At 43.8% G+C, this 20,550-nt stretch overlaps 2 protein-coding genes across 2 annotated transcripts in view; one reads left to right on the top strand and one right to left on the bottom strand.

The window, feature by feature from the left end:
- The window catches only part of LOC121293146 (synapsin-3-like), a 998,055-nt gene that overhangs the window by 357,042 nt on the left and 620,463 nt on the right, over nucleotides 1-20,550 (bottom strand). The gene's annotated exons all lie outside the window — the stretch shown is intronic.
- Nucleotides 1-20,550, top strand: part of LOC121293147 (metalloproteinase inhibitor 3) — a 40,699-nt gene that overhangs the window by 11,576 nt on the left and 8,573 nt on the right. Inside the window, exon 2 of the mRNA XM_041215895.1 lies at nucleotides 15,902-15,984. Within this exon, the coding sequence (XP_041071829.1) occupies nucleotides 15,902-15,984 (83 nt within the window). The remainder of the gene's footprint in view (nucleotides 1-15,901; nucleotides 15,985-20,550) is intronic.

Raw genomic sequence — 20,550 nt, 5'->3', positions numbered from 1 at the left:
CCATTTGCCACTGATCAGCCCATCTCACCAGCCCATCTATATCCTCCTGTAATCTAAGGCTATCCCCCACCAATTTTCATGTCATCTGCGAGCTTCCTGATCAACCCTCCTACATTCAAGTCTAAATCGTTTATATATACAACAAACAGCAAGGGACCAAAGACCGATCCCTGTGGAATCCCACTGGACACAGGCATCCAGTCACAAAAACACCCCTCAACCATCACCCTCTGCCTCCTGCCACACAGCCAATTCGGGATCCAATTTGCCAAATTGCCTTGGATCTCATGGGCTCTTACCTTCATTATTAGTCTCTCATGCGGGACCTTATCAAAAGCCTTGCTGAAGTCCAAATAGACTACGTCACATGCATTGCCCTCATCCACACACCGGGTCACCTCTTCGAAAAATTCAATCAAATTGGCCAGACATGACCCCCTTAACAAAACCATGCTGACTGTCCAAGTGTAGATTAATTCTATCCTTCAGAATTCCTTCCAATAGTTTCCCCACCACTGAGGTTAGACTGACTGGCCTGTAGTTTCCTGGTTTATCCCTTCCTCCCTTCTTAAATAATGATACCACATTGGCTGTCCTCCAGTCCTCTGGCATCTCTCCTGTGGCCACAGAGGTATTGAAAATGATTGCCAGTGCCCTGCTATCTCCTCCCTTGCCTCACTCAAAAGCCTGGGATACATCTCATTCGGGCCTGGAGATTTATCTTCTTTTAAGCCTGCCAGACCACTTAGAACTTCCTCCCTTTCTATGCTAATTTATTTAATTATTTCACAGTCCTTCTGCCTGATTTCCATATCCATATCATCCATCTCACTTGTGAACACCGACACAAGGTATTCATTTAGAACCCCACCTATGTCCTCCAGCTCCACACACAAATTACCACTATGGCCCTTAATGGGCCCTACTCTTTCCCTAGTTATCCTCTTACTCTTAATGTACTTGTAAAATAACTTTGGATTTTCGTATATTTTACCTGCCAATGTTTTCTCATGCCCCCTTTTTGCTCTCCTAATTTCTGTTTTAAGTTCCCCCTACACATTCTATACTCCTCTAAGGCTTCTGCCATTTTGAGCCCTGGGTATCTGCCATAAACCTCTCTTTTTCTCTTTATCCAATCCTGTATATCTCTCGACATCCAGAATTCCCTGGATTTGTTGGTCCCACCCTTTGTCTTTACTGGAATATGTTGGCCCTGTACTCTCCCTACTTCCTTCTTGAATGAATCCCACTGCTCTGTCTTACCTAAAAGTAGCTGCTCCCAGTCTACTCTGGCCAAATCATATCTAATCTTATTAAAATCAGCCTTCCCTCAATTTAGAACAACCTTGAATCTAACAGAGTTATGATCACTATTTTCAAAATGCTCCCCCACTGATACCTCAACCACTTGCCTGGCTTCATTCCCTAAAATTAAGTCCAGGAATGCCCTGTCTCCTGTAGGACCTTCTACGTACTGGCTTAAAAAGCTCTCCTGGATGCATTTTAAGAATTCTGCTCTCTCTAAACCTATCACACTATGACTAACCCAGTTAATGTTGGGGAAGTTGAAATCCCCCACTATTACTATCCTATTATTTTTACACTTCTCTGAAATTTGCCTACACATTTTCTCTCCTATTTCTCTCTATTTGGGGGCATATTGTACATTGCCAGCAATGTGATTGCTCCTTTTTTGTTTTTGGGTTCCACCCATATGGCTTCATTTGAGGAGTCTTCTAAGATGGCATCCCTCCTTACTGCTATAATTGATTCCTTGATCAATATTATGATAGCGCCTCCTCTTTTACCTCCTTCCCTGTCTTGCCTGAAGACCCTATATCCTGGAATATTGAGCTGCCAATCTGCCCCTCTCTCAACAATGTCTCTGTGACAGCAATTACTCATACTTCCATGTGTTAATTTGTGCTCTCAACTCATCTGCCTTATTCATCAGACTCCTTGCATTAAAATAAATACCATCCAACCTTGCCAAGCTCCCTTGTGCCTTAACTGGCCTATAATTTCTATTCCTTCCAGGTTCACTTGCTCTCTTTTATTATCTTGGCTGTGCATCTCCCCCTGCTGAATCTCCTCTCAGGATCCCTACCAAGCTTAAATCCTCCTGTTCTCTATTATGTATTTCAGCCCTCAGTACCTTGTGTTGGATAGTATGGGCTGGATTGCAGTAGAAAATTGAGAAGCCTCCAATCTGAGCTCCCTATGATGAGTGGAAAGGAGGGCAGGTTGGTGACCCAAGCCTGGGCTGCTTGGATTGGTGTGTGAGATTATAGACACATCCCATGCTTAAAATCAAATCACTTATATGGATTGAACAAGTCTCCTGAAGCTCAAGGTTGTTCAGGTAACTTGAATGGAGACATTAACATTCTGGCACATGGCCCAGCATGACTTGTTTATTTGTCTAGCCTAAATGAGCCATGGGAAGCCAGGGCACTAAATGTGAAGAATGCCCTTCAGCAGGAAATGCCATACTAATCTCTCCATCCCTCTTACAGATGAGATCACTGTAACTATGTGTTTTGAAATCCAGCCAGGCAGGTGGTGAGTGCAGTGCCAAATAGCTACAACTCTTATCAGTTAAAAAAATACAGTGACCTATTCTACTTCTGCAGCAGCTAAAGTGATCTACGATGGTGTACACCTCAATGTTGATTACCCCATGTCCATGGATGTGAGGTGGGCAAGCCAAATACTGAGCACACCCTGGTGACTGCAAGAGCTGTGTGTTCCTAATGCTGGCAGGAACACCACTATTTATTCAGCTTTTCTGTTTGACACAGCAGCTGTTTAAATAGTGCTTATTTTGTGATGATGTGGGAAGATAACAAGCCTACTCTACCATTTCAAAGGATATCTAGGAACTCAGATTCAGTTCCACACCTACCTCCAGCCACCGTTTGGAGTTGCTAATTTCCACCACATTGCTGCGGTAAGGAGAAGAGGCAGTCTATCATAATCCCACCCTTTGTGGCAGCAATCGGTGAGGCTGAAGATTTGACGAAAGAAGAAAAAGCACACGCCAGAGATCAACAGGTGAATTCTCAGGCCCCTTGCCTGGCAGGAACATGGGAGCAATGCCTAAAAATGGTGAGCAATAAACTCCTGCTGCGTTGCAGCTGTAACTTTGACAACCACGACATTTCCCCTGGCCCTATTGCTGGGCAACTGGAGCGGCCCAGGCAGTCAGGCATTGGATCCATTTGTAATGCTGATCAGAGTTATCCAAAGTAGGTAGGACCCAGATTGTCATTTTTGGACTGAACTGAGTGAAGCATGGGCCATGCGCTTCAACCAGGCCATGAGGCCCTGAAAAAGTATATTTCACATTGGCCTAGAACTTCTGATCTCCGGGGCATCATACCCCAGAGATATCCCAGAAGATGCACTTGGGGACCTCCTGGAAGTTCCCACACAAAGACTGCATGGGAATCTCCCATGAAGTTTGAACTTCCGATGAGCAATTACCCTGCACCGGGAGCCACCCGATACTCCAATTTAAATTGGAGACTTTGGATGGTTCTGACTCTCTTGGCAGAATAGATATCCAGAAAAAGTTAGAAGGATTAAAACTGCTTCTAACTCCTGGGTAACTATATTACTGACCCCCTCAGCTCCCCACTGTAGCCCCCCAACTAACACCCCCCCGCCATAAATACCCCCACTACCCCATGACCAGCCCCCACCCCCCAAATGATGTACCCTCCCCTCCTTCCCATTTTTTCACCTCAGATGGTGAGCTTGTAATATTCAGATCAGTTGGCTTGTTAACAAGCTCAATTGCCCATGACTTTTTTCAAAATGGCAGGTTGGGCGGGCTTGCTGATTTTGGTGCCTGCCTGCCGACTGTATTGTGGAAAACCAGTGTGTTAACATCAGGTTTGCAACCCTATGTCATCACTCCGGATTTTACCTGTGCATGTGATGGCAGCAGTCCTGATTTGCAAATGTAAAATCCCATTATTTTATAAATATGCTCAAGAAGGAGGGAGCATACAGCCTTGTCTTCTTTAAATCATTGTTACAGTAAGATTCTTTGGAAAGCTCTTCAGTTGTCTTTGTGCATCTGCAATGGACTGAAGCATCTCTGCCCCTAGTCGTACCAACTTGGTTATAAACTGACCTTGGATCAAAGCTGAATTAATCTCTCAACCACACAGCTCAGGAAGGACATAGGTTCGATCCTCTGTCTGATGAAATCTTGTCTCAGCTAGGGTGGCAATACAGATGTCACAACTGACTGCAATAAGTGCAAAGAAAAATCAGCCAAGCTGTCTTTGAGCCAACCCTGCTGGAAATGTTCCTGTGTTAATATTCAGTGAGAACAGGATTAGGCCCAGCTGTGATGCACTCCACAGGCAACTAGCCTATCAACACTTGCTGTCAAGAATCATGCATGAATGATGGTCTTTATGGATCAGGTGTTGGGGATGTGGCTTGCGGCTATAAAACAATAGTCAAGTAAAGAGTCAGCAGCTTTGGGAGGGGAGAATGGAGAAAATTAGAGTGGGAAAAGGTATCAGCTTCCCTTATGGCCATAAAGAAGTTTTATCTTGTGGCTATTCCAGGAGCTGTGCCTGTTCCAGAATCCAAGGTGGCGGTGATGCCTAATCATTCTCAGTCTAAAAGCAGATCATAGCATTAAATGGAGACTGCATTCAGGGAGGCAGCTGTCACCCATCATGAACAGTACTGAACTGAATGGTTAGCACTTAGTTTAATATATTATATCAAGTAGAGCACAGAGTGAAATTGAAGGTTATGAGCATAAGAAGGGATAAAATCCTGAGTTGTAGAGACCATGGAAATATCACACAAACTGACTGACAAATGTCCATCAGACAAAGGGGCATGCCACCCTTACCTGGTCAAGACTCCAGTGTTGACCTTTAATACACCCCTCTCCCCAACCCCCCCCACCCACCCCACTCTGCCCCCAGTACTGAAATGTTCGCTGTGGAACACGACCACAAGCGAAATATCGGGCAGACCTATTGGCAATGACCCAGGCACAGATCAGGGCAAAACCCAGGCCATCTTAACCCAGTCAGCTTTGCAACTTCCTCTTCACTAGCATCTGTTCAAGTTGAGAGAGTTTCCCATAAACTACTGAAGCAACATCAATAGCTGCATGTACAGCATTTACATCTATCAGTCAATATCTAAGAAAAACTCAGCAGGTCTGGCAGCATCGGCGGAGAAGAAAAGAGTTGACGTTTCGAGTCCTCATGACCCTTCGACAGATGCTGCCAGACCTGCTGAATTTTTCCAGGTAATTCTGTTTTTGTTTTGGATTTCCAGCATCCACAGTTTTTTTGTTTTTAGTCAATATCTAAGATTCTCCAGCACCATCCATCTGCATGTCCTGTTCCAGCACAGGACAGACCCACAAGTATTGGAGGCCTAATTGGACTTGACGCATAAAGTTCTCAACATTGACTCCAGACCCCATTTTATACTATGGCTCCAGGCCAAGCAAGATTGAGGAAGCCACCTGCTCCTCATTATCAACAATCCTCCATTCCCCTTGCTCTTAGCTGAGAATTCACTACTTCTCCCTCATTGAACATCGTTTGGAGGAAATACTGAAGGAAGCAAGGGCACAGAATGTTGGAACTTCAACATCCACAATCTAGACTGCCTTCAACTGGTCGAAGTCTGAAGAAGCAAGCTGCCAGATTGGGTTTATGTCAGGTGGCAAATTAACCAACATACACTTGACTCCATCCTCATCAACCTACCTGTCCCACACGCCTCTCCATGACAGTGCTGGAGCCGGGAGGAGAAAGCCCGATAAGGGACATATTCAGGTAAGGCTCTTCATTCGGGTAAGTTACATAAAATTGATCTTCAGCAGTAGCATAAAAGGAACTGACAGCACATGCCTGATTTTCTTTTTACATTGGATAAGAAAGCCAGGTGAGATGTAAACGTGCTAATTTGCTATCAGCAATTGGCACTATCATCCACGCTGGCTCCGTTGGTAAATGAGTCAGTGGTTGGGATTTTCCAGCCCCGCCTGCTTCCGGGATCTTCCAGTCCCGCCAAAAGTCAATGGACTTTTGGCTGTCCCGCCACATCCCCGGCAGCCGGTCCCACCACAGTGGAGCCAGAAAATCCCGGCCAGTAACTAAAAGGCATAACTTCAGATCATCAAGTGAGTGCAGGGAGAAGTTAGAATTTTTTTTCTCTGATGGAGCGGGTTACTAGGACATGGAATTCTCTCCCAGAAACCATGGAGGAAGCAAAATCCCCAATAGCATTTGAAAGGGAAGTGAGAATATTTTTGAAAAAAGAAAAATATTAAAGGGTATGGGAAAGGGCAGGGAAGTGGCTCACCCTTTCAAAGGGCTGCCTGTAAAATGCTTTGACTAATGATTAGTTATAATCTGAAATGGCTGGAGGGAACAAACTGCAGTGTGTGTGCGTAGACATTTGGAGATTAATAGTAAAGTAGTACCCCTGACATAAATTCAGGAATAAATGTTCTACGGAAAAATTCATCATTTTTAATACATTAAAAGAGGTTCCATTGTAGTACCAAAGAATTATTTGATTAAATATTTAATGGACTTTGTTGCCTTCTAAACTGCATACTGTCAATATCATGCAGATTGGTCGGATGTCGAGACAAAAGGCTGTTGAAAGTAACCAACCCTGATTCTACTTTCTGCCACTGTTAGTTGTATATGAACTTGAAGCTGTCCACCAAGTGGCCTGTCACAAGTAGGCCTCCTCCATTTAAAAAATGTTGTCCATAGAAAGGGCACTCGGGACCTGGACTTCCTTACTTGTCCCCAGTGAGGACTAAATCAAAATCCATTATAGTATCATATCATGGTTGTTGTTGTTGGAGGTCAATCACCTCAGCTCCAGGACATCACTGCAGGAGTCCTTGGCTCAACCTTCTTCAGCTGCTTCATCAGTAATTTTCCTTCCATCATAAGGCCAGAAGTCGGGATGTTCACTGATGATTGTACCATTCGTGACTCCTCAGACACTGAAGCAGTCCATGTCCAAATGCAGCAAGACCTGGACAATATCCAGGCTTGGGCTAACAAGTGGCAAGTAACATTCGTGCCACACAAGTGTCAGGCAATGACCGCCTCCAACAAGAGAGAATCTAACCATCGCCCCATGATATTCAGTGGCATTACCATCACTGAATCTCCTACTATCAACATCCTGGGCGTTACCATTGACCAGAAACTGAACTGGACTAGCCATATAAATATTGTGGCTACAAGAGCAGGTCAGAGGCTGGGAATTCTGCAGAGAGTAACTCACCTCCTGATTCCCCAAAGCCTGTCCACCATCTACAAAGCACAAGTCAGGAGTGTGATGGAATACTCTCCACTTGCCTGGATGAGTGCAGCTCCAACAATACTCAAGAAGCTTGACACTGTCCAGGACAAAGCAGCCCACTTGATTGGTATCCCATCCACAAACCTTCACTCCCTCCAGCATCCACACACTGTAGCAGCAGCATGTACCATCTACAAAATGAACTGCAGGAATTCACCAAGGCTCCTTATACAGCACCTTCCAAACCCACAACCACTACCATCTAGATGGACAAGGGCAGCAGATAGATGGGAACACCACCACCTGGAACTTCCCCCCCCAAAGTCACTCACCATCCTGACTTGGAAATATATCACCGTTCCTTCACTGTCGCTGGGTCAAAATCCTGGAACTCCCTTCCTAGCAGCACTATGAGTGTACCTACACCACATGGATTGCAGCAGTTCATGAAGGCAGCTCACTGCCACCCTCTCAAGGGCAACTAGGGATGGGCAATAAATGCTGGCCTAGCCAGTGATGCCCACATCCCATGAATGAATAAAACAAAATAATTAACATAGGGACACCATAGCATAAGGGAGCTCATTACCACCTGGCAGTGGGACTGTGGGTTCAGCCATATATTTCCATTACCATTTCCCACAAAAAAATTATGCTTTACAATTAAAACTAAATCATGTGTCTATATACCAAGAGGAAAGCTTTGCCTATACTGAAATAAATAGCTATCAATCCCACTTCAAGATATAATATATTTTTAAAGAGATAAACAAGTTCCCCCTCCCTATCTGGATGCTAAACCTGTAGAGCACACCAGAAGCACACTGTGGCTATCCAGCCCCAGGAGTTACATCCATTTCCTGTTCTATGCCAATTAAAGGGCCCAATAGCACAAGCATTACAGCCTAGAAAATCTGAGGCCTAGTGTCTCTCTGCCCTCACTAATTTAAATTCAAACCTCTGGGAGGGGCCTAAAGCTCCAAAGCTCAAAATTTTTTGACCTAATCCCTCAGGACTTTTCAGTTCAGCTGCAGGCCAAGGCAACACTTTTTTGGTGTCCAGGAAGGTGGCATAAAATGCAAAATGAGGCAAGAGGCCAGAATGCCCCCTTCCATCTTTCTCAAATAACTCCATCAACCTGTAAGTACTTTGTGTACAGGCAAGTCAGGGGAGTGTTAAAGGGGCAGTGCCTGACCTTTGCACCTGGGATTATTAGGTGTCTCTGGGACAAGGGCCAAGCAAACTGGCTGTTAATTTATTTCTTGCAATTGTAATTTTTATGAGAGGAGCTTTTGACATACATTGCTCAAAATTCTCTACAGCACTCTTACATTAACCTGCATGTGTTTGCAATTTACACTATTCCTAGGTTTATAGTAATATGACTGAGGTGGGTAATTAGATTGATATATGAAGTTCAGCTGCACTCAGAAGCATCCGAGTTAACTGTCGCTAATTTGATTTAACACTTTGCCACCAAAACTGCAGGGTTTTGACTGCAAGCATGGAAATCCTATCTCGTGCTGGTCTGTGATAGACATAGTAAAACTGTTTATTGCTGTAAATGTTCTAAATTCACTGTTTATCTGGACTCAGGCACCAGCTAATGGAATTGGGCCAAATTATTTAAAATGCAGCTTTGGCCTTACCATATATAGTCTTTCAGAGAGCAGGCAAGTGAGGGAGAGAGAGCACAAGTACACAGAGGGTGCATGTAAGGCAAATTACAGACTGGGTAAATAACAGACGTGCTTCCAGCAGGGAGCTGTACCACTGTGTCTTGGTAACTAGATGAACCACAGGGAATCTTGCTTATTAGTGAAGAGGATGTAAATAAGCCTCAAAGCACTTCTGAAATTTTGTTCAACACCACTCATCAGCATGAGGTTATGAAGCTTATTAGCCTTTGAAAGAATTGAATTTAGTAGTGAGGCATTTGGCTCAGTTTCAACCTCTCAAAAGAACTAACAATGCAAATTTCACTCTGTACCAAAAAGACACTTTTGTTCCCAGCTTGCTTCTTCAGCCATTAGAGGTCTGTAGCTGCCATACGCTATTCTCCATTTTCTCAAGGGCAAGTGACAGTGGCATTTTTTATATTTACCAGCAGCTCTCCTTGTCATTCCTCACAGGGAACTGCTGTTGCAAGGTCAGGGGGCTATTGGAACAAAATACATATTTCTGATTTTAAAAAAGGTTTGAGTGAACAGTGCACACTGCAGTAAATGTGTGACTGAAAAAAAATAAACAAGAGTTTTCCTTACCCACTGAAGTAAATAATTATTTACTGATGTAACTGCAGAACTAAGTTTGAATAAGTCACATAGTTGACAAGAGTGGCTCAGAATAGAAGATGGTTTAGTGGCTCAAAACAGCAACGCAAGACGGAGAGAGCATCTGGGCTTAAAGTTACAATGGGCATTCTTCTTAGAGGTGTCTGGCTTCATTCCTCCTCATCACCAATTATTTCCTGTGTTTTTTGTCCAAGTTCTCCTATGGTTTTCCATCGGCCCAGGAAGTCTAGGAGCTAGCTTGCAGGATCATCTTTAGTTTTAAATGATATTAACCCTTTTGGAATCAGCTCAAATGAGGCACAATAAGGTGAGACACTGACTCATACATTTCTTGACAATCAGCTTGGCTCAGTTTCTAACACCCTCATCTCTGAGTCACAATGTTACAACTCCTTGGGCTTAAGTACCATAATCTCAATGACACTTTAATGCCAGACTGGAGATCCATTGTCAGAATATGAGATGTTAAATTTAGGCCCCGCCTGCCCTCTCAGGTAGATGTAAAAAATCCCTTGGTACTATACTGAAGAAGAAAGGGAATTCTCCCTGGTGTCCTGACAATATTTAGCCCTCAACCAGCATCATTAAAAGCAGATTTTCTGTTCATTCTACTGTTTGTGGGAACTTGCTATGTACACATTGGCTGCTAAGTTTCCTACATCAGGACAGTGATTACATTTCGAAAGTACTTCATTGACTGGAAAGCATTTTGGGACATCCTGAAGTTGTGAAAGGTCCTACATAAATGCAAGCCATTTTTTTTCTCTCAATTTGGGTAACTGCCCAGCACTTAGGGCAGTGGTTTCCAAATGTGGGTCGTGACCCTTGATGGGGTCGCAGGGGTCATATTTGAGGTTGTGAGCTCCCCCTCCTCCAAGAAGCAATGGTGGAGTGGTGATGACCCAGTGCGGAGGTACTGATGGGGGATCAATTCCACCAAACAGCACAGGGCAGATTGAGCCCATGTGCTCTTTAACTTCAGAAAAGATTTGTAGCTGCAAATGCAGAGTTGGCCAGGTTGTTTGTGCGCCGACTTGGTGCAGAGACCAGCAGAGACTAACTGTCCAGAGTGCAGGAAAAACCAGGAGGCCATGCAGCTGAACTGAAAAGGGGAGTGGTGGCTTCAAACTTTGCTATTTTTCTGCTCCTGTCTGCCTATTATACAGACTCCTTACCCAGGATTAGCTCTGCTTCACAGCTCCTGGCAATTAGACCCAAAGGGCGGACGGGGAGAGGGACTGGTGAGTTTTTAAAATTCATTCACGGGATGTGAGCTTTGCTGGCAGCCCCAGCATTTATTACCCTCCATAGTTGCCCTTGAGAAGTGGTAGTGAGCTGCTTTCTTGAACCGCTGCAGTCCATGTGGTGTAGGTACACCCACAGTGCTATTAGGAAGGGAATTCCAGGATTTTGACCTAGCGACAGTGAAGGAACGGCGATATATTTCCAAGTCAGGATGGTGAGTGACTTGGAGGGAAAGTTCCAGTTGGTGGTGTTCCCATCTATCTGTTGCCCTTGTCCTTCTAGATGATAGTGGTCGTAGGTTTGGAAGGTGCTGTCGAAGAAGCCTTGGTGAATTCCTGCGGTGCATCTTGTAGATGGTACACACTGCTGCTACTGTGCATCGGTGGTGGAGGGAGTGAAGGTTTGTGGATGTGGTGCCAATCAAATGGGCTGTTTTGTCCTGGATGGTGTCAACTTCTTGAATGTTGTGGGAGCTGCACTCATCCAGGCATGTGGAGAGTATTCCATTACACTCATGGCTTTTGCCTTGTAGATGGTGGACAGGCTTCAGGGGGTCAGGAGGTGAGTTACTCATCACAGGATTCCTAGCCTTTGACCTGCTCTTGTAGTCACAGTATTTATATGGCTAGTCCAGTTCAGTTTCTGGTCAATGGTAACCCCCAGGATGTTGATAGTGGGGCATTCAGTGATGGTAATACCATTGAACGTCAAGGGGTGATAGTTAGATTCTCTCTTGTTGGAGATGGTCATTGCCTGGCACTTGTGTGGCATGAATGTTATTTGCCACTTGTCAGCTCAAGCCTGGATATTGTCCAGGTCTTGCTGCATTTGGACATGGACTGCTTCAACTGCTGCATTTGGACATGGACTGCTGCAACATCTGAGGAGTCGCAAATGGTACTGAACATTGTGCAATCATCAGCAATCATCCCCATCTCTGATCTTATGTTGGAAGAAAGGTCACTGATGAAGTAGCTGAAGATGGTTGGGCCGAGGAAACTATCCTGAGGAACTCCTGCAGTGATATACTGAAGCTAAGATGACTGACCTCCAACAACCACAACTATCTTCCTTTGTGCTAGGGATGACTCCAACCAATTTTCCCCGATTCCCATTGACTCCAATTTTGCTAGGGCTTCTTGATGCCACACTTGGTCAAATGCGCCCTTGATGTCAAGGGCAGTCACTCTCACATCACCTAGGGAGTTCAGCTCTTTTATCTATGTTTGAACCAAGGCTGTAATGAGGTCAGAAGCTGAGTGGACTGGCCAAACCCAAACTGGGCACCAGTGAGCAGGTTATTGCTAAGCAAGTGCCACTTGATAGCACTGTTGATGACCCTTTCCATTACCTTACTGATGATGGAGAGCAGACTGATGGGGCAGTGATTGGCTAGTTGGGATTTGTCCTGCTTTTTGCGTACAGGACTTACCTGGGCAATTTTCTACATAGCCAGGTAGATGCCAGTGTTATAGCTACACTTGAACAGCTTGGCTAGGGATGCAGCAAGTTCTGTAGCACAAGTCTTCAGTACAATTGCCGGAATATTGTCCCATAAAGGGCCCATAGCCTTTGCAGTATCCAGTGTCTTCAGCCGTTTGGATTGAATCGAATCGGCTGGAGACTGGCATCTGTGATGCTGGGGACTTCCAGAGGAGGCTGAGGTGAATCATCCACTTGGCACTTCTGGCTGAAGACAAAGTCAGTACAGCTAGCATGCTGACCGCCTGTTGTTATTAATGTGAGGCCTGAGCCAGTTGAGGCTAAGGCTTCATTGGCATTCCACTGGTGAGATGTTGGGTCCAAAGAAATTGGCTGCTCTGGCTAGCTGGCAGGCCAGATTAGGGGAAGGTGATCCTCAGGGAAGGAACAGGCTGGCATTGGGTGGGAGTTAGGGGACCAGGAGGCTGATCGTTTTTTAAAGTAAATTTCCTGGGCTGATTTCTTTTTCAAGTGGTTATGATCAGCCCTTTGGGGGCTCTACAACCCCAATTTGTATATTTGAGCAGGCTCCCACCTGTTTCAGGCAGGTGAACTTCTTGCTCATTTATAGGCCTGTCTGCAAGTTGCATCAGGCAGGCTTGGGCGTCAGTGGGATGGCCGAGGGGCTTCCTGATTTTCAATTGCGGACCACCCATTTTCAGGTGGAAAATGGACACCCAGCAGTTGAAAATCACTCTCCCTACATCTTGTCGCTCAAGTAATGCTGGACAGCTGGACATTCTTTGTTTGGCATGTAATGACCAACAGAAAGCTGACTCTCATTTGTGGACTTTGACTAGCTTCCTATTCTGAAACAGAAATGCAATTCTTGGAGGCTTCCAGGGAGTGAAATTTTTTCTATTTATGTTATGAACAGATTCTACAAACAAGAAATAAATTTAAACAGACCGCTTGCTGGGTGATGTTCTGATTTTGTTCAATGCAGAGAAGTGTGAAGTGATTCATTTTGGTGGGAAGAATGAGGAAATGCAATATAAAATAAAGGGTACAATTCTAAATGGGGTGTATGAACAAAGAGATCTGGGGGTTTATGTACACAAATCACCAAAGGTGGCAGAGCAGGTTGAGAAAATCGTTATTTGGGATCCTGAGCTTTATAAGTAGAGGCATAGAGTACAAAAGCAAAGAATGTATGATGAACCTTTCTAAAACTACTAGAGAATTGTTTCCAATTCAGGGCACCACACTTTAGGAAGGACATGACGGCATTGGAGAGTGTTCAGAAAAGATTTATGAGAATAGTTCCAAGGATGAAAGACTTCAATTATATGGATAGATTAGTGAGGCTGGGACTGTTCTCCTTAGAGTAGATTGAGAGAATATTTGGTTAGAGACGTTCAAAATCGTGAGGGGTTTGGAGAGATTAGATAGGAAGAAACCTCCCATTGGCCATAGGGTTGAGAACCAGAGTACACAGATTTAAAGTGATTGGCAAAAGAAACAAAGGCGACATGAGGAAAAAGATTTTTGCACAGCAAGTGACAGGATCTGGAAAGCACTGCCTAAGAGTGTGGCAAGGGAATTGGATAACTATCTGCAGAGAAAAGATTTGCAGGGCTGTGAGGAGAAGGCAGGTGAGTGGGACTAGCTAAATTGTTCCCTCAGAACTGGCATAGAGATGATGGGCCAAACTGCCTCCTTCTGTGCTGTAACCATTCTCTCATTCTATGAAACTGCATCCTCAGTAACCCTAAAGCCAGAATAATTTATATTTCCTGCTCGAAAGTAATATGGATCCTTGAGGAGTAGGGAAACCCTATCTTGAGCTGAGTCTCTGATCCCTGTTACAGCAATGGACTAGAAAATAAATGGCCAGAAATATGCATTGTAAGGCACCATAGTATTACTGGTGAACAGTGCTGGAGCAGGTTTCAGCGCTCATGTAGTGACCTTGTCAGATCCGCTGCTCAATCAGACTTTGTTTCCTTTAGTCACCTTTACAATTCTTTTCAATAAAAGTCAGATTCAGAATCACAGTGCACAAGAGGCCCTTCAGCCTATACAGTCTGCACCGACACGGGAGAAACAACTGACCTACCTACCTAATCCCATTTACCAGCACTTGGCACATTCAAGGCTATGGGCCAAGTGCTCATCCAGGTACTTTTTAAAGGATATGAGGCAACCCACCTCTAGCACCCTCCCAGGCAGTACATTCCAGACCATCACCACCCTCTGGGTAAAAAAGTTTTTCCTCACATCCCCCCTAAACCTTCTGCCCCTCACCTTGAACTTATGTTCCATTGTGACTGACTCTTCAACTAAGGGGAACAGCTGCTCCCTATCCACCCAGTCCTGAAATGATTGCCCTGAAATCTCTTTTAGAAGCTAAGCCATATCCCTCCAACAAATTGAGAAACAATGTGAATTGCTGCTGGTGTTTTTCCACATTCTTGCTCCATCTGGTGTACTGCCCCTAGCTCTGTCATGCTACTTCTATGCTTGATTGCCGGTTGGCTGGCATGGAACAAAAGTCTGCTTGTGTTTGAGGGTGGCAAAGGACTGTAGACTAAACACTAGGACGCTCCAGTGGAAGTCACACCTCTTCCCTTGAAACAAAATGTACAGCCGAACTAATGAGCTCAAGAGACAAAGCTGCTGTGAAATTGGGCTGGTTCTGACGTTTATAACCTTACCACACATTTACTTGATTTGAGTAGCCTTTAGCTTCAAGGACATAAAATTACAGGAAAGCAAGGGGAGGAAGAATAAACAATGGGGAATAAATTAAATAGCCCAAAGGAAGGAGTTAAACAAATGTAATAAATCGATTCAAACTATAAGTGTAACATGTGCACAGCGGGAGCATTTCTATGAGAGGTATGTCTTCACTTTATAGATGTTCTCCCATTTGCTTTGTAGATGCCTCTGTAGCAATAGATGGAGACTTTGTAGATGCCCTGTCAAGAGCGAGTAGTTTTGGAGATGACTTGCTAGCCTTCATCCCCTCACATTATTAACTGTTTATATAATTTATTGTTTACTCCTTTAAAGAGGAAATTCTGCTTTTCAAACATGAGAAGTAGGGACAAGAGTAAGTCACTCAGCCCTTTGAGCTTGCTCCACCTTTCAATAAGATCATGGTTGATCTTTCACTCCTACTCCACCTACCCGCACTAATATGAATTGTATTTTTGCTCACAGAAGCTGTCGGGGTGCTCCTTCTCAATGAGTGAGGCACTTCACACAGGAGGTAGGGAAATTGATGATGTTTCACTTCGGGAGCTGCCTCCCCAATTTTCTCTCCTCTCCAGAAGGCACTAACTTTTGGGCATTAACTATTTCCACAGGTGCAGACCATTCTACAGTACATCATCCACATGGCACCATCCTTTCTGTGTGATCTTATAATCAATGTTTACATTCTATTTGACCATTGGGAAATGAATAGGTGTCCCTATGTCCTGTTGTCACATATCCATAAGTTAAAAAGTGATCAGGAGTGGAAATCCTATTTAATTTTCCTCACCTTAGACCATGGTTACTAGGCCTATTTTTAAACCTGAATGCCCATGTATTCACTCTTTATCTTCCAGTAATCCGGGCAAAAGTGGTTGGGAAGAAGCTACTGAAGGATGGACCTTTTGGTACAATGCGCTACACCATCAAACAAATGAAGGCAAGTTACAACACAACGAATCTGTTTAAATATCAGAAGGAATCTGATTGACTCAGTGACATATTGCTTTTCCACCTCTGTGAACTGAATTTGAATGTGATATTGAGTGATGGAATAAAAGTATCACAGGATCTTTACAGTGCAGGAGGAGATCATTCAGCTCATTGAGTTTGCACTGGCTTTCTGAGCATTCCACCTAGTCTCACTCCCCTGCCTTATCCCTATAACCTTTCACAATTTTTATTTTCAGGTAGCAATCCAATTTCCTTTTGAATATTTCAATTGAACCTGACTCCACCACCCTTTCAGGAAGTTTGTTCCAGACTCCAACCACCCTCTGGGTGAAAAAATATTTCCTCACATCACATTTACTCCTTTTGCCAATTATTTTGAACCTGTGCCCTCTAGTTCTTGAAGTTCTGTTCAGTGGGAACAGTTTCTCACGAACATTCATCAACTTGTGGTTGTACAGTCAAAGGTACTTGAGTCATTGGCATGTAGCCCCTCAGTTCTGATGTGAACAACCTGTTACTCCAGGGTGATGCTGCCGTCAGAACTTTGCTGCTATGTGGACACGTTTATCAAAATCCATCTGGTTTAAATATTGCAACTTCCTCAAGTATGGCACCAGAACTGGATGCAGTACGCCAGATGAGGCCTAACTAATGTCTTATCCAAGTTCAACATGACCTCCTTACTTTTGTACTCAATGCCCCTATTAACAATGCCCCTATTAATAAAGCCTAAGATACTATAAGCTTTATTAACTGCTCTCAACATGCCCCGTCATCTCAATGACCTGTGTACATATACACAGAGGTCCCTCTGTTTCTGCACCACCTATAGAGGCTCTCCCTTTGTTTTATACCATCTCACCATACTTCTCCTGCCAAAATGGATCACCTCATACTTCTCTGTATTGAACTTCATCTACCACATGTCTTCCCAATCCACCAACATGTCTATGTCCTTTTGAAGTTCAAGACTATCCCTATCACAGTTGACAACATTTCCAATCTTTGTATCATCTGCAACTTTTGAAATCATGCCCTGCACACCACAGTCTAGGTAATTAACATATATCAGGAAGACCAAGAATCCCAACACTGGGGAACTCCACTGCAAACCTTCCTCTTTCTGTTGGCTATAAGGGACCCAAATCTGAAGAAGTCTTCATCCAGTTCTTAAAGGCTGAAAAATTCACAGCACATGACAACTTAAACATCTGATGTACCTACACCACATGTACTACAGCGGTTCAAGAAGGCAACTCACCACTACCTTCTCAAGGACAGCCAGGGATGTGCGATAAATACTGACCTAGCCAGAGACACCCACATCCCGTGAATGAATAAATAAAAACTCCAGCGCTAACTGGCCATCTTGCTGAGACAGTTCACAACAATGACCGATATAGAAAATAGAATTCTCACACTTGGAGAGATTACCTGCATTGACATTGGAGCAGAGTAGAAGTAGATTCGCTCTGTATCTAACCTGTACCTGACCCAAGAGTACTTGATACTGATACTGGGTGTGTAGATTACAAAATGTTCGATTCCTACCTCAAATATACCAGTTACCTTGAAGAGAGACGGATCATTTTTCTTTTAAATTATTTTTTGAAAGGGTGACAATGCTGGTTTTCAAGATCCTGTGATAGTAACGAAAGTCAATTCATCATCTGATATTTTGCCTCTTCCCATTGTGAGGGAAAACCTCTCCGATAGGCAGCTGGTCTTAGCTAATGTTACACACTGAACATGTGGGGAATTACAGAGAAGAAGATAGCCTAAATCTTATGTGACAGGGCATACAATACATCAATGATCCGTGCCACAAAGGGGCGGGGGGTGGAAATTAGAAGTATTGCTGTGGGGAGGGAAGCAAACTGGAATAACAATACACAAACTACAAGACTGTATCATGCTCATGAAGAGAAACAAATAATTTTCCAACAATAGATGGCAGGGCCAGTGGCACAACCAATGCGACTCTATAACCAGCCTCTAGAAGCTATGTGCAATGGGACCTTGACACCCTTTCCTCCATGTGCTGCCTTCTATTCACTGCATCACCTAATGCTGAAGTTAAAATTGGGAACACGCCCTGATTGGAACCATAGTCATTGAGCAAAGTCCACTGGCCCATTGTGGCATCACAGATTGGTGCCATTGTGTCACCGCCCATCTCCTCATGCTCAAGTGAATTTATTTGCTATTTAAAATATTAGGATTACAATCATTCTTTTGTTCATGTCTGGATTAAATGCTGTGATCAGGTCTGAAGCCTAGTGGTTCTGGTGGAACCCAAACTGAGTCCACCTACCAGGTTATTGGTGAGTTGGTGTCGCTTAGCAGCACTATTAATGACTCCTTCCATTACTTTACTGATGATCAGAGGAAGTTGGATTTTTCTGGTGTTTTGCAGATAGGACATACATGGGCAACTTTCCACATTATCAAGTAGAAACAGAATATAAATAAAATGGAAACCAAGAAGCTGTGAGCTGTATGGTACCACTTGGGAGCGAATCATTCCTTTGCATTTGGTATATGCTGTACAGGTATAAGAACTTACATTGCACCAGCTGCAAGATACTGGAATTGTTCCCTTTAACCCAGTGTGCTCTGTACAGTACAGAAGGTGACAAATCCTTAGAAATAGATCAAGAGCATCTGGTTGTAAGACCCCATTCCTTGACAGATGGGAGATACACATGGGGGCAGCTGGACTGACGGCAGCATTATGGTAAGAATAAATGGAAGGCCTATCCTGCTCCCCTGCAGCCCCCTCCCCCCCAACCTGTTGATAACATTTTCTATGGGCAGGTGTGCACTCAGCTTCACCATCTGTTCAAGGGTGGGAATGAAATTGCTCCAGGGATTACTCTTTCATGCATAAAAGATTCTGAAAAAACTTCAAGTTAAAAAGAATTACCTTAACTTAAAGAAAGGATTGAATTTGATGCCTTTTGGCCAATTTGTCTGACAGAACCTGACACCATTTCTGAGAAAGTAATCTCATAGGATTTAGTAACATCAGGTTCTGAAGCCATACCCTTTAATGTTGAAATAGGAAGCATTTTAAAAAGCATCCTAAGGCACAGGCATATTTTGTCCAAGCTTACTTCCTCCAGCAAACATCTCGGTTTAAATTTAGTGCTGACTCTCACTGCGTTTGTGATATATTATTTGCAATAACTGCCATATCATAAACAAGTGCTATGTATATGATATTTTTATTTGCTTTTCTCCATTTTATAAGCCTGATAGTGTGGCTTACTGTCAAGCCAATGAAGGCATTAAAAAGCTGTTGAAAACAAACTGCTTCTTGCTATAGTTTTATGCCCTTCAAGCTTATTCTTTCCCTCCAATTAAAGTTTTAGCATAGCCTTTTTAAATAAATGGAACTCTTAAGAAAAATATATTATATTGAAATGTAACTATTTCAAATCACCTTTTGCCATTAAATTTAACTTGCCTCCTATTTCTCAACTATATGCTGCCCCTCAGCGACATCATCCGAAAATGCAGCATTAGTTTTCACATATACGCTGACAACACTAAACTTTACCTCACCAACATTTCTGTCAACTCCTTCACTGTTCCTAAATTAGCAGACCGTAGGATATCCCGTACTGAATGAACAGAAATTTCCTCCAATTAAATATTGGTAAGACAAAAGCTAATTTTTTGGTACCTGCTCCAAACTCCATTCCCTAGCTACAACTCCACCCCTCTCCCTGGTAATAGTCTGAGATGTAGTCAGTCTGTTCGCAACCTTGGTGTCCGATTTGATCCTGAGATGAGCAGCCGACCTCATATTCGCACCCATCACTAAGACTTCCATATTTTAACTTCCATAATAGGGTTCATCTTTGCCTTGTCTCAGCTCATCTGCTGCTGAAATCCTCATTTTTTTATTATTCATTCACGGGATATGGGCTTTGTTGGCTGGGCCAGCATTTGTAGCCCATCCCTAGTTGCCCCTGAGAAGGTGGTGGTGAGCTGCCTTCTTGAACTGCTGCAGTCTATGTGGTGTAGGTATACCCACGGTGCTGTTAGGAAAGGAGTTCCAGGATTTTGAGCTGGTGACAGTGAAGGAACGGTGATATATTTCCAAGTCAGGATGGTGAGTGACTTGGAGGAGAACTTCCAGGTGGTGGTGTTCCCATCTGTCTGCTGCCCTTGTCCTTCTAGGTGGTAGTGCTCATATTAACTCTAGATTTGACTATCCCAATGTACTCCTGACTAGTTTCCCACATTCTGCCTCTGTAAACTTGAGGTCATCTGAAACTTTGCCTGTGTCTTAACTCATAGTAAGTCCCGTTCCCCTATCACACCTGTACTCAAGCAATGTCTTGATTTTAAAATTCTCATATTTGTTTTCAAAATCCTCCATGGCCTTATCCCTCCCTATCTCTGTAATCTTCTCCATGATATCTGCACACCTCTAATTCTGGCCTCCTAGGCATTGGTGACTGTGCCTTCATTTGCTTAGGCCCCGAGCTCTGGAATTTCCTCCCGACACCTTTCTGTGCCTCTACCTCGCTTTCCTCCTTTA

This window comes from Carcharodon carcharias, chromosome 21, assembly GCF_017639515.1.
Source record: "Carcharodon carcharias isolate sCarCar2 chromosome 21, sCarCar2.pri, whole genome shotgun sequence".
NCBI classification, from domain to species: Eukaryota; Metazoa; Chordata; class Chondrichthyes; order Lamniformes; family Lamnidae; genus Carcharodon; species Carcharodon carcharias.
Note: the sequence above shows the minus strand (reverse complement) of the source record. Positions and strands in the feature narration are given on the sequence as shown.